Source organism: Embiotoca jacksoni, unplaced genomic scaffold, assembly GCF_022577435.1.
Source record: "Embiotoca jacksoni isolate LCO1_2020_lvr unplaced genomic scaffold, fEmbJac1.0.p SCAF_5, whole genome shotgun sequence".
Taxonomy (NCBI): domain Eukaryota; kingdom Metazoa; phylum Chordata; class Actinopteri; family Embiotocidae; genus Embiotoca; species Embiotoca jacksoni.
This window is the reverse complement of record NW_027185403.1, coordinates 9,622,985-9,637,441: the sequence shown is the minus strand read 5'-3', so window position 1 is coordinate 9,637,441 and position 14,457 is coordinate 9,622,985. Positions and strand designations below refer to the sequence as shown.

The window sequence follows — 14,457 nt, the reverse complement described above, 5'->3', positions numbered from 1 at the left end:
TTGCAACCAACTGAACTATGTCTAATATTTGGTTGGTGAGAAATGTATTGTCTGTTGTCTCTCCATTCAGTTCCCTCGTTTGCGTAGTTTCTGTTCTTTCTTTTGCAGATGTCCCGCCATGGAGCTGCATGTCTCTGCTGTGCGATTGTCGTCTCCACCAACAGTTCTTCTCTTCTCTATGCTGTCCTTTTCTCTCTCTGCTCTCCACTCACCCCAACCAGTCGAGGCAGATGGCCGCCCACCCCTGAGCCTGGTTCTGTCGGAGGTTTCTTCCTGTTAAGAGGGAGTTTTTCCTTCCTCTGTTGGAGGTTTTTCTCCCTTAAAGAGGATTTTTTTTCCCCCTCCTAGCTTAAGTAGGAATTGTTGAATTGTTGGGTTTCTCTGTATAATATTGGAAAGTCTTGCTGTAAGGACTTTGATGTGTTAAGTGCCATGAAATAACCTCTGTTGTGATTTGGCGCTATATAAATAAAATTGAATTGAAACAAATTGTGACCCTGTGCTGTATGTATTGATTGGGCATTTGTTTTCTTGTAGTCACTTTGAATTGAACCTCCCAAGGGACAAGAGGGGAAAATGACAAAAACAGACCAAGAAAAGGACAGAGATGAGGATCCACAGGAAACCTGGAGACATTTATAAAATCATCAAAAACACCAAACAGCAGGGCCACAACTCTTATGCGAAGAGAGATAAAGTAAATTGAATGGATGAAAGGCTGCAGAAAAGTAATTAAAGAAAAAAAATTCACATTTGCAAATGCACATCAAATGTAACATTTGCAGATGTCAGCGTATCATTGCCAATTGATTGTGATAGCTGCTTTAATTACCACAAATAAAGAAAGGCTCCATCATGCCACTAGTACTGTTGTTTTTTCAGAATCAATTATTTGTATTTAGTTGACTTTCCTCAGATATATTAACAAAGTCTTGGTTAATCTGTGCTGAGGAATAAACTGCTAGTTAATCTCTGACCAATGCTTGTGTCAGGAGGTCTCCCCGGTAATTATTTTTCCTACCACTTATTTCTCTCTTTTTACGTTTCATCTACTTTCTGTCACTTAGAGAAGGCTAACAGGAATTCTCATATGCACTAACCAATGCATTTCAAATCAGTTGTTTTTCGCTCCATTCTTTTACCTTTTCAATCAACCAGACGCAGTCTTTATCGAAACAGACATCTGTTTTTCATCACTTCCAAAGCATATCTCCTCTTTTTCTCTTAAAGGAGATCTCCAAAGCAATTACATCCACGTTTTTCTCTGTCTGCCTTCTGTGACTTACTGCTTACGTTTGAGGAACAGAAATATCAGTATCTTCTTCATCTCTCCTGGCTGATATGAAATGTAATATGGTTTGGGGTTTTGATAATGGTGTGTTGTGGTGTTATAAAAAAAAAAAAAAAAAAAAAAATAGGAGAGATTATGAGCAGTAAGAGATGAGCAATTGATGAGATGAACAGAAGTTAATTGCATGATTAGCTCCAGGTGCAGCACAGCACTACACGCAATCAACCAAAACACATGAGAGTTTTCTCCCTGGAACCCTTGTCTCTGTCTGTCTTGATGTATTTTTCTGATTTGCTCTGTTACTATCAATTTCATTATCAAATCCATTAATGTACTTTTTTGGCCTCTGGTGGGCTATATCACTTTTTTTTTTTTTAAGCATATAGAAAATCTTAATTTTGTTATTTGTTTGATTAAACCACTTTTATTATCCCACCTTTGGTAATTCTGTCTGGTACACATTTCAAATGTGAAAAAAAAAAAAATGTACACAACAAAATCAACAACAATAACAATCCACAACCAAAAGCTCCGCATCCTATATTAATTTGTTATCTCTCCACGCTGACACTCTCCTTCAGCTGCGTCAAAAAATTGCTGACTGTCACATGCAGGCTCATCGGTTCGTTGTTTCATAATCCATTGCCATCGTACGCGCATGTGCGTGCAAACACACACACACACACACACACACACACACACACACACACACACACACACACACACACACACACCAACATGCACAGGCGTTTTCGTGACACAGTGAGATCAGACGTAGCCTGTGCCTTATGAGTAAATCTAGGACGCCCTGGTGGAGATGCTCTCCCAGCGTTACTGCTCTCCATCCTCTTATCCACACTTGACATCAGCTGCTCTCACTCTTAGTCTACAAAATGACTGATTCATCAGTCACACCTAACATGAACCATTGAAGCGTCCTCAACACTGTTTTCTGAATCAGTGAATCTTAGAGCGCACACACAGACCTTGATGATGATGTGCAGGATTATGCAGGTTGATGAGCAGATTTGCATCCCCACTCAGCTCCAGTGTGGTCTCTCTCATATTGTGTTACTTTACAAATGATAATTTGCTTGATGGGAGTATTAAGAAAATGTGATAAAGTGCCTCAGGCACTGTACTCAAATGGTGATTATACTGTGCTCTTTAAATAGAAAATCTGTTATATTTTTAGGTTTTTGTTTGTTTGTTTTTTAGCCACCAGCATTTTTTTGGTGCAGAGTTAAATATTTAAGTAGAGAAGCGATTGCCATTAGGTTTCTGCCTCATGGTCTCTTGAGAATTAATCGTAATTACTCTAACTTGCTTGAAAGGTTTGTGTTATGTACAGGTACACTTTTTGTGCGGCAAATATAAACCCACATTCACAGTGAAGAAGAGCATTACAGTGCGCAGCAACAGTGGTTGGAGTTTTGATATTATTTCACCATAAAACAAGCTGACTTGAGCTCCAGGCTACAAACTACAGACCATTTTTCACATCTACATTCTTTGACCCATAGATACAGTACATTTTGGATGGGAATTCACTACAGCATGCAGTTGTTGTCATGTTAGTACATTGATAGGGCTGTAACAGGACTGTAAAGGGACATGTCAGCATTCAAGCTCAAAGCACAGTTCAGTCTAAGTCGATGATGACGAAGATAATGATGATGAAATACTTAGCATAGAATTATGGACGTTAAACCTAAAGGTAGAGCTCAGCCTGACAAGCTGACATGCAGTAAAAATGACCCTGATAGGGGGATAAATCCTGATCTAGTTAATAACATGGCTTCTCCTTATGTGACAGGGAAAATTTCAAATCCCCCCCCCCCCCCCCAAATTGTGTTATGGAATTATTAATAATTGAGATAATTTTTCTTTCATCTAGCAATTGTGTTTTCTTGTGTGTAATGTGTCTATGGGCTGCAATACTGCTGGTAATAGGCTATAAGGCTTTGAGTACAGGAGCAACAGCCAAATATTATTTGTGTTAACAATGGGTGCAACAACATTCAAGAGAAAAAAGGAGAGCATTTCTCTCAGTGGTTATAGTACATATGGAAACAACAGTAACAAGTTCCTTAAATTGTGTGTTGGTATGTGTGTGAGTTTAACTTGGGTTCGAGTCACGCTTGTTGTGTGTTCACACCTTGCTACATGGCATTATCCAGTAGGCGATAGCCAGGAAGGGCAGACCGACGGCTACTCCCAGCACTGTCCAGCACTTCACACCAATGGACTGCTGCCTCAGGCCGGGCAGGTTCTCATACCAGATAGTCAGCAGCTGCTGCTGGCAGTTGGGATGGGCAACGAACTGAAAAGAGACAACAGACTCAATTATTCTCCATATATTTAAAACATGATCGAGAATAAAGGAACAGCAGCACAGGGCATTGCACACAATAAGTCTATTTTTCATACTTACGTACATTTTGTTGCATTTTAAGTTTTATAGGTACATTTCAAAAGTTGTTTGATTGATTTCGAACCGAGAGGCGGAGCACAATGACCTAACAATGTTAACACAATGGCAGGTTGTGTTTATCTTAAGACAGGAACAAACCTCAAAAGTTTTTCTCAAGCTACAAGCCAGAGCTTTACATTTAGTTGCATTAAAATGTGCCTCCACAGCAGAAACTCCAAATAAAGCTCAAAGACCTGAAAACATTCAAGGAAACATCATTGATAAAGTGTTTGGGTGCATTTAAGGATGTATTTTATATTCTATGAAGTTAAGTGTGGGTTTTGAAGACATTTTCAAATTAAACCAATGAGTGATGAGCACACATAGAAGACAGGAACACCGTCTTGAGATTGCCATCCCAAATAGCAGAAAGGGAGAGGCCTAGGGCTGGCTCTTAATCTGCTTTAGATTTGGTTAAAGGCACGCACGTCAGGCTGCATATTAAGCCCCAAAGAGCCGATATTGATCCTTGTTAATGGTTAATGGAATAAAGGAAAGCACCACATCAATGAAACGGGTGTAAGACGCATTGGGAAAGCAGAATATTTGAGACTGCACAAGTGTTGTACCACTCTGTGAAAATGAAAGATGATGAAATGAAAGGGGCTTTTACTGCTGCCATACTGGGTGTGCACACTGCATTTTTATTTACAGCACATGTATTGTGTATTCATTAAAACCTAAACATATTATTCACAACACATTTGTATTTATTGCTGCCACTTGGCTTCATTTAGAAAAAAAATGCCAACAAGCAGGTTGAAAAATAAACGTAATATACAATGTGCACAATAAAGCAGTCAGTAAATAAGAAGCACTGAGTGTTCCCATGAGTTACTGACTTTATTCCAAGAAAGGAAGTGATAAACCAAAGGTCTGATGCTGAAGGAGAGGATGGATGTTTTTCTTCCAGAAGGAGGAAGGATGTGGCCAATAGAGCAATCAATGCTCAGTCAGCGGTCAAGTACTGTCACAATCAGGCTGTGTTTGTGTATTGTTTTTTAGTTACCTTTGGTCAAACCTACTCTCCCTCACTTTTGGTACACCTCTTTGTTTTTGCCCTCATCAATCCTCTCCACTCCTTTCCCAATCAACCTCACTCATCACACTCTGGGAGCATTTATCTGAGCTGACAATTGGCATCCTGCGCTCTCATCCACCAATCGAAACGCGCACATAAACAGTGTGTATATCTGCATTGAATCGTCTCCACCAAAACAAGGAAACCACACACACAGCTGTGCATACCCCACGCAATATTGTAGACAACATAGCTTCCCACTGGTGTCCAGTGACCAGTGTATCAAGCCACTGACCCATGACTTTAAACCTGCCTGTGTCCAACAAAATGCACTACACATAGTCATGCTCCACCTGGTTTCCATGGTAATCTATCCCTGACTGTCTCCTTGACTCTTGTTTTAATTAGCTGCCTGGTATTGGTCACGCTCTCTTGTACAGGATAAAAAACAAAAACAACATCATTCAAACAGGGTGTTCGTTCACACACACACACACACACACACACACACACACACACACACACACACACACACACACACACACACACACACACACACACACACACACACACACACACACACACACACACGTGTACCTGATTAAGAAAACATGCAGCACATCAGGGTCAAATAGGAACTTATGTGAGCGAGAGAGTATGGCAGGGGTTTGACATTTAGTGAGAGCACCTCTGCTTAGAAGGGATTAGCTCCAACACAGATGCCAGTGAGTTGTTTACGCGGGGTCCTCTGAGGCCGAAAGCACAAAGCTACACAAACATACTGTATATTTATGTGCACAAATGACTCACAGACACAAGCTTACTTACACACTAGTAATTTAAATGTTAAACACTGCAATAAATCATCTATTGTATTTTTCTATGATAACTCTCAAGATGTATTATTAAATGGTGATACATATTCACACACAGATTTACTTTTAACTTCTGTGTAGAAATATTCATAACCATCATTCAAACATCAAGCATCAAGCATGCATACAGAGCTGTGCCTCTACCACATCTTGGCCAGTCGGACCACTTCTCACTGCTTCCCATCCCAGCATACACTCTTATCAGGAGGAAAACAAACGCCCACCACAAAGATGATTAAAACCTGGCCGGAGACAATGCTGTCTCAGCCACAAGGCTGCTTTGAACGCACTGAATGGAGTCTGTTTAAACATCAGGATTTGGAGGAATACGCACAAACTGTACTGTTCCATATCACAAGCTGTGCTGATAATGTCACCGTAAACAAACGCATCCGGGTTTTTCCTAAACCAGAAACCCTGGATGACGAGTGAAGTCCAGTCACTCATCAGAGACCGCAATACTGCTTTCAGGTCTGGTGATAGACACAGTACAGCACAGCCAGAGCGGACCTGAGGAGCGGCCAAGGAGGCTTACAAGAGGAAAATAGAGGACCATTTCAAAGACAAGGACCCATGGCGGGTGTGGCAGGGAATACAGCACAACACAAAATACAAGGGCAGCAATACCACTACTCTTAACGCTGACGCCTCACTGGCAGAAGAACTAAACAGCCTCTTCACTCGTTTTGAGGTTAAAACACCAAACACAGTCACACTGCCCTCACCAGCCACCTGACGGGAGTACCCGGAAACGTACTCAAGGTATGTGCCCACCAACTCACAGGGGTCTTCACCAAGATCTTCAAACTTTCCCCCACCATGATCCCGGTCCCAAAAAAGACAGCCATCAACAGTATTAGTGACTACAGGCCAATTGCACTCAGATCAGTAGTGATGAAAGTATGTTTTCCTCCCACCCAGCACACCACCTGTTTGACCTGTTTCCCTCTGGCAGATGCTACAGGTCCATTAAGCCTCGCACCACCAGACTAAAGAACAGTTTCTTTCCCTGGGCCATAAGAACACTAAAAAGCAAAAAGTAATCAGTGTATCTTAATCCTGTTCTCTACCTCACGTTACAATTTTTACACCAGTGCAATATTCTGTTTACAATTTATTTTTTATTTTTTTACTCGACTATTTATTTATTTAAGTGCAATAAGCACATACTCAAGTGCTCCGACCTCTACCTGGGACTTTTATGTATTCTGAATATGTATTGTGGTGCTGTTGTTTTTTATATGCACTGATCATGAGAAGCGCTCTTAATCTCATTTGATCCTGTACGATGAAAATAAAACTTTCTATTCTATTGAGAGTGAAAACCTGTTCATGTTGCAGCTTATTGTTATGAACACCCTCAACAAAAATGTTTGACAATGAGACTTTTATGACACTTTATAGATCCGCTTATGATGTCTTCATGTTAATCCTCCTTCATGGATACATTAGTTTCAGTAGCTTCATGTCTGCAGTGATGGTTAAGTTCAGGAAAGATCACCTTCAAAAGGTAAAGGAAATTACGTTAAAGATACGACAGGAACCCTGATCTCAGATATTGAAGTCAAACAGTGTGTCTGACTATCCATCACATTCTTTTATAATTTGCTGAACTTTAACAATGTGACACCACTTCCAGCTTCCTCCTGTTTGAACAAACAACCACGGTTGCTTTTCTCAGTCCTTTGAGGCATATGGAAAACACCGAGTGGTTATTAACATGCATTATTGTTTTAAAAATCAAGCAGATCCATAAAACTAAAAGGAATGCTCAACTTTTTCAGACGTGGTTGACTTACTTGCTACGCTCTCTTACCTTCTTGACTTCATACTTGATGGCCAGTTTGATACGGCTGAGGCAGGGTCGGTTGTAAGCGCTCGGCGGGCACTGATCTACATCGCCGTTCAATATGGCCTCAACTTCCTCTGTGTTCCGACAAAGATCCAACACGCCCACCACAAAGTCCTTACACTGCATGGACAGCTTGCGGTATTCATTCTGCATGAGAGTGGAGGAGGGGGGAATCGATGAGTGGGGAAGAGAAAAGAAAAGATGGGGAAAGAATTTACTGTAAAATGCCAACTTTCCGTCATCAGTGTCACTAATTTATGTATGGATGTGTATGTCTAAAATTAAAGACAGACTTTTCCATCAACTGCCCCTTTGTTTTTTGTCAGAGCTTATCCCTTGTGTCTTGTTTAACACATCTGCACTTTAGTTGCTCTCACGTCATGACTTTTGGTGCCCTCATCTCAATCAAATCATTTTACAAGCAGTGGTGATTGGTTGTCAACTCACCTGACAGCTTTCTTTAACAGTGTAGAGTCTTGCCAGAGTCTTTAGTGCAGAGTCTTTTGTGTATTTATTAAAATCTCTTGACCATTTCCCCTTCGGGCTTGAAAGTGCTTCTGCCATTCGACATGAGAAATGCCATTATCATAGACATTTACTCTTTTCTGCAATTATAATTGACTTGAGTGTTAAAATGGAAAAGGTGCTTGGAGAATTTGGTTTTTGACCTTTTCATTTTGAAACATCTTCAGCTTGTCTTTGACAAAAATAAGAAAATATATATTCCATGGCACAGTAAATACATCACAGCAGAAACAAAAGCCACAGGTACAAGACGAAGCACTTAAACCCCAAACAACTGAAAGAAGGGATCCTGCCTGCTTTTTTTGTGATATCTCAGCTGCTCATTCAGTACATCATAATCCTGCTAATTTTATACACACTTTACTTTCCATAAATTCTTTAATATTGGAAAATCCACAATATTTTAAGATTCCAGCTTCACCAGAAAGACCAAAAAGTAAAGAATAAATGAGGTGTCAGAAAAACATTGAAATTACAAGCAATTACGTTAGAAGCCAATTAAATAGTTGACACCAGTGGTAAAGTAAAAAAACAAAATATTCTGAAGCAATAAAACTTCACTTTAAAATCTCTTAGTAATTTCCAGAGTGCTGGGTTGCAATTAGACCCTGTGTGTCTCTCCGATTGTCATAAATAGAACATGAGCTAAATTCAGTTTAAGCGAAGACAGCAGAAAATACAATCCCCGGAAATGAATCACCAAACACATAAAATTCTGGTCCTCCATAACCTTTTTATGAACAACAAAATACAGAAACACGACGCCTCCGTCTTGAATAGCTTTAAAATCAACTGTTAACCAGTCAAACAACTTTATCTTCTTCCTGTAGCGAGCTAGCATTAGCATTCTAGACCCTACTTCTTCTCTCTCTTCTTTATTTGCCATTTAACCTTGGCTGAATACGGACTCTTTCTACTGGTGCCCAATGCCGCCGTGCTTGAAAACTTCAATATTAGACCTGCAATTCAATTCGACAGTTTTAAGTTAAACTTGAAATGTGTGTAATAATTGAAAGGAAAGCATTAACCTCCATTGCATTAATGGTATAGTAAGAAGGACAGGTTACAAGTGAAGGCAAACAACATGTGGTCGGACAAAGAACAGGAAAAAACATACATTATTTCAAGGTGGCTCTAACCTTGTAGTCACACCAGATGAAAGCTACTGCTGTTGTATTATGTATTAGGAGCAGTTCATTACCAACTGAAACCAAGTATAAACAGTGAATCGGTTCCTTCAGGAGTCCTTTGAGTTCCAACCCTTTGCCTTGTCTTTCTTGTGGTTCACTTCTCATCCTTCTCCCTCGCCCTCCTGCTTCATTATGTTCGACAACCGTTGGTCGACCAGGGACGCAGTCAGCAGGCTCGGGCTTCTGGCAGGTTTAGAGTCTCAAAGGAACGGTTCACATTATGTATTCACCACCATGTTTGTGCTGTGTTCAAGCAAACCGTTACAGTGTGATGAAGCCAAAACTTTGACACAGGCATCCTCAGTAAAATGATTAACATTTATCACGATGCTAAATTATTTGTTCTCTCATTTTCTTTTAGGGCACAATTTTTGTAAGCAGGTATGAGTAAATATCTTTGTCCGGTCAGTATTTTGGTTCATTTATTGATCGTGAACATAATTTACATCCCTCCAGCGTTTGACCCTTTTAGGAAGGATGTTTCTCTCCACCATGACATGGACAGTGAACTTGAATATAAAATGGTGAAATTAATTTTGTGCCATCCTCTCAAGCACTATAAAGCATATTTTGCTATACATTTTAAAATCTGTTCCATGATGCTTGGATTCATCATTAAAAAAATAAATAAAAAAAAACAGAGCAGCAGCTTAGATAAGGCTGGTCACTACCTGCAAATTAAACCGTAAATTTTGGGCATCAATCATTGACATCTATTGGCCCTTTAGGTAGAAGAAGTAAATGTCCGCATCTGATGTATTTTACCTTCCGGCTGCTGGGAGACAAAAAAAAAAATCAATTATAATCTCTTGTCTGTTTGCATTCTAGGAAAGACAAGACTTCAGGGTAGTACTATTTTCTTAATCAATGGTATATACATTGCGAGTTGTGCATCAAGAACATACAGACACACACTACACACATGAAAATCCAATCATAAATATGTGTTTTTTGCCTCAGGAGCTGAGATAAAGGAAAGGGTTGTGAGATTGAAATTGAAGATGGAGCAGTGTGAAACAGAGTGAGAATGGTTACAGATGAGTGAGCTGAGGGGGTCATGAGACAAACTTGGAGAGGGGGAGTTAAGGAGTGGAGGAGATATAAGATGGAAGAATGAGAAGAGAAAGATTATTCCTGCACTTCAGTGGACATTCACCACCAGCAGTTTACCTCTTTTTCACTTTTTACCTTGCTATCTTTTGTCTGTCTTCCAAAACACAAAAATGAACTAACTAAACAACAACAAAAAAAAGGCACGACAAAAGCATACAAAACAATGTAAATAAAAAATTAAATGACTCTCCTCCGCCTGACAGAACTTTATCTCGTTCTCTCTCTCTCTCTCTCAAGGGTATTCGAAGGCTGTGTGTCCAGAAATTTGGCCCAGTGGGTGTGAAAATAGTGTTTTCACTTGACTGTGTGGATATATGTATAAATTCTGCTATTTTCTGTAAGCTACAGTTCATTCTGACTTTATTCATACTGTTAACATGCTAAGACACTAACATTTAGAGTACAATATTAAGATATCTGACAACCCTGGTTTACAGTAAAACTCAGGCAGCTCTGTCAGGCCAGGGAGGAGGCTTACAGGAGTGGGGACAGACTCTTGTACAACAAGGCCGGGAACACACTGACGAAGGAGATCAAGGCAGCAAAGAAGAGCTACGCTGAAAGACTTAAAAACAGCTTTTCAGCCAGCGTCAGTGTGGAAAACCCTGAAAACCCTGACGGACTAAAAGACACCATCCCCCCCCCCCCCCCCCCCCCCCCCACACACACACACACACACACACACTGTAGAAAATCTCCAACTGACTGACGACCTGAACGTATTTTACTATAGGTTTAATAAGCCACTTTCACACCCCTCACTCACTTTCACAACCCTCACCCACCCGGACATCAAACAACCTCCTGCTCCCACTGCCGACCCTCCCCTCTGTACCCACTGTCTCTTCACCTGCACTCTAGATCGGTGTCAGCTCTTTCAAAGACAGAAGATCAGTCTGAAAGCCTGCGCTGACCAGCTGGTTCCCATCTACACACAGATCTTCAACAAATCCCTGCAGCTGTGTGAAGTTCCCTCCTGCTTCAAACGCTCCACAACCATCGCGGTTCCCAAAACAACCTCCATCACAGGACTAAGTGACTACAGACCCGTCGCCCTGTCGTCTGTAGTCACGAAGTCCTTTGAAAGACTAGTGTTGTCCCACCTGAAGGACACTACAGGCCCCCAGCTGGACCCCTTGCAATTTGCCTACCGGGCAAACAGGTCGGTGGATGATGCAGTCAACATGGGACTGCACTACATCGTGCAACACCTCAACTCCCCGAGTTTGATTTCCCCATGCAAAACATGATTAACTTGGGTTATTGGTACACTCTCTTAAAATTATTTGATGTTTTAAAGTAATGAGAAGATGATGTGAAGAGGGACAGGGAGACAAATAAAGAGGGGCGATAATGAGATGTTAATGAGACAGATGAGCTCCAACACAACTCTGGTCCCTCAGGTGAGCCCTACTCATTAGTTTGTCTGGAGACAGGGAACGGAGTGACAAGCAGAAAGGCTTAATATCAAACACAGAGGTGAGCAGAAAGCGGAAAGAACAGACAAATAAGGACACAGAAATTAAAAGATTGTTACGAGAAAAAAGATTTTTGTCTACCCATGAACACACATGAGGACAAAGACAAATAAACAGAGCCACAAAAATCACAACGTTATCAGATTATTGTTATCTGATTGGTCCAATTAAATGGCCATGCTTTCAATATCAATGATCTCAAACTGTAACTATAATTCCCTATATAACAGTAATTTCTCTGTATATGAGCCAGTCAGATAAAGCCGATACCTGACAGTGATTAACAGTCAGGTATCGGCAGGATAAGCACTGCAGCAATCATCAAAAAAATGATTCTCAATTCATGTAAGATATATTTTTCGATCTCAGATACCTAAGCAATCATGTGGCAGCAATAAGTGGGTCTCATTGCCTAAAACAAAATGACTACAACGCAATCTTCTGGGCTGGCAAAAGCACAAGCCATTTAGCCACGCACTGATGGCAGCCCTTCATGTATGGCTGGTGGTGAGGTAGCCCTTTCAAATAACAGGGTATGCAGAGACATCTACTACCTCATATTGCCAGTGTATTACACATTTGCACTGATGCTAAATAAGATAAAGCTACATGTTATTTGGCTTGAAGGAAAAGAAAGGTATAATCTAATTTAAAGCAAAGGCAAACATTTTTGTTAATTCTATTTTATTATTAATCATAGTTAAATGAATCTGTGTTTGATACATGATTCTTGTAAAGTATGACAGAGGGTATATGTGATGGTGTGTCTCCAGATGGGTTTTGGTGGGCCAGTGTGAATTGATCAAAAGCCCTCAGCCATCTTTTATTCCCGTTCAACCTCTGGCATGGTCAGACTTTCTAAAATGTCTGTTTAATACATTTTGTGCACGCTTTATTTAAAATTTTAAAAAGAACAAACAAAAAAATCACTAAAATTAGATTTTTTTTTCAGACATACAGTGTTTTATAACACTGTATATTGATAACTGAAAATAACCTAATTGCAACCGTGATAATAATTATATATAATTATTAAGAGCCCTTATTTTTTACAAGTAGGTGTACCTAGCATTTATCCATGAGTCTCTTTCATTTGCCAGTGTGAGTGGTGGCCTTAATATCCCGAGTCAACCGATTTGGGACAGGTATGCTTGCTGGCAGAGTAGGGAGGCAATCATCTTCTTCTCCATCTCAACCTCAACCAAAAGCATGACCACACCTGCCACACAGTGTAAGTGAGGTAGCATGTTGTGCCCGCAGCCCAAACATAGCACCCTGCTGAAGGAGACACAGCGGTACACAGAGTTAGGTTTGATTGGTTGAAAAAAAAAAAAAAAGTTTAAAAAGTCATTTTAACAACGTTATCAAGTACTGCAAACTTTTACAGGCCCCTTAACCATCCCAACTAAACCCCACTCCTTACCCTACTTCACTTCGCCCTATTTCTAAACTTAACCTTTAAACCAAATGTTAACCGACAAACAGACCTTTGAAGGCACAACACTTTCCCAAAATGACCTTACATTCAAGTTTTACAACGCAATCCCCACCTCACCAACACATACAAGTACACACACAAACTTAATCTTGTACGTTAGTGTTTTTGCCACCAGCTGAGGCGATATTGCATTGATAACATGTACTTCACAACAGTAATAAAAAAAACCACGAGTGCACGGGAAATCCATTCAAAATGAGAGTCTAGTGACAAAGTTGAATCATTGGCAGGAATGGGGTGAAACACTGGCAGAGACAGATCTACACATTTTATTTTAGCACTATATTTCTAATCTACCCAAACTCTGAAAATAAAAGCTTTAAAAAAAAAAAAACAACAACAACAAAAAAAAAACTACAGCAGATGAGCGTGTCAAGCACAGCGATAGGATCAGATAGCTGGTTCCATGTTGGATCCACTTACAAGTTCGATAACTGGAGTTTAAAAAAATCAGCAGCCAACGAATCACTTACTGAATCTTTCATTCATATTCTCTGTCTAGTGGGTCTCTTCTTTCTCTCTCTCTTACACTATCGGCAACAGCAAACATGATGATGTCAATAAATGTGTGATAACTCAAATGCTGTTGTTATCAAACACAATGGAAGTCATTGAAACAACCGCAAAAAGCAGTTATTGAGATAAGGTACTCACAAAAAAGGGGGGAACTACAAGTATTTTGTTTAAAATTCAGCAGCCAACATGTTTAAGTCAGAACTTGTGCCAATTTTGGTGAGCGTTTTGGCCTGAGCCAATCCTCTGTGTTTCACAATATATTGCGACCAGACAGATTTGTGACTTTAGCAGTGCAACACTGAGTTGACCTCCATAACGTTAAATACACTGTGTATGTAGATCATCAGTGTTTTATTTAATTGATATTCACTAAATGAATAAAGTAGAACTAATACTATTTTTACTATGTTGTTTCTACTTTAGTTTGCGGTGCAGCAGTAGATGCAGGAGTTTTCTTTCACAGCAAAAATAAAAATGAGTCAGGCAGGATTAATGAATGTGATGGAGCAACAATAAAATGTGGGCCCACTTGACCTTACCTTCAGGTCAATAAAGTGTCCGTTGTTTCGGTTAAGTTGTATCTTTTGTCATGTGAAACTTTTCAAATTTGTTTATTCTCCGAGTT

The 14,457-nt window shown here is 40.0% G+C and overlaps 1 protein-coding gene across 1 annotated transcript in view; it reads right to left on the bottom strand.

Moving 5' to 3' along the window:
* trpc7b (transient receptor potential cation channel, subfamily C, member 7b) overlaps positions 1-14,457 on the bottom strand; it is a 47,110-nt gene that overhangs the window by 25,793 nt on the left and 6,860 nt on the right. Inside the window, exons 3-4 of the mRNA XM_069171474.1 lie at positions 7,477-7,659; positions 3,450-3,614 (exon numbers count right to left, since the gene is read on the bottom strand). Of these exons, the coding sequence (XP_069027575.1) occupies positions 3,450-3,614; positions 7,477-7,659 (348 nt within the window). The remainder of the gene's footprint in view (positions 1-3,449; positions 3,615-7,476; positions 7,660-14,457) is intronic.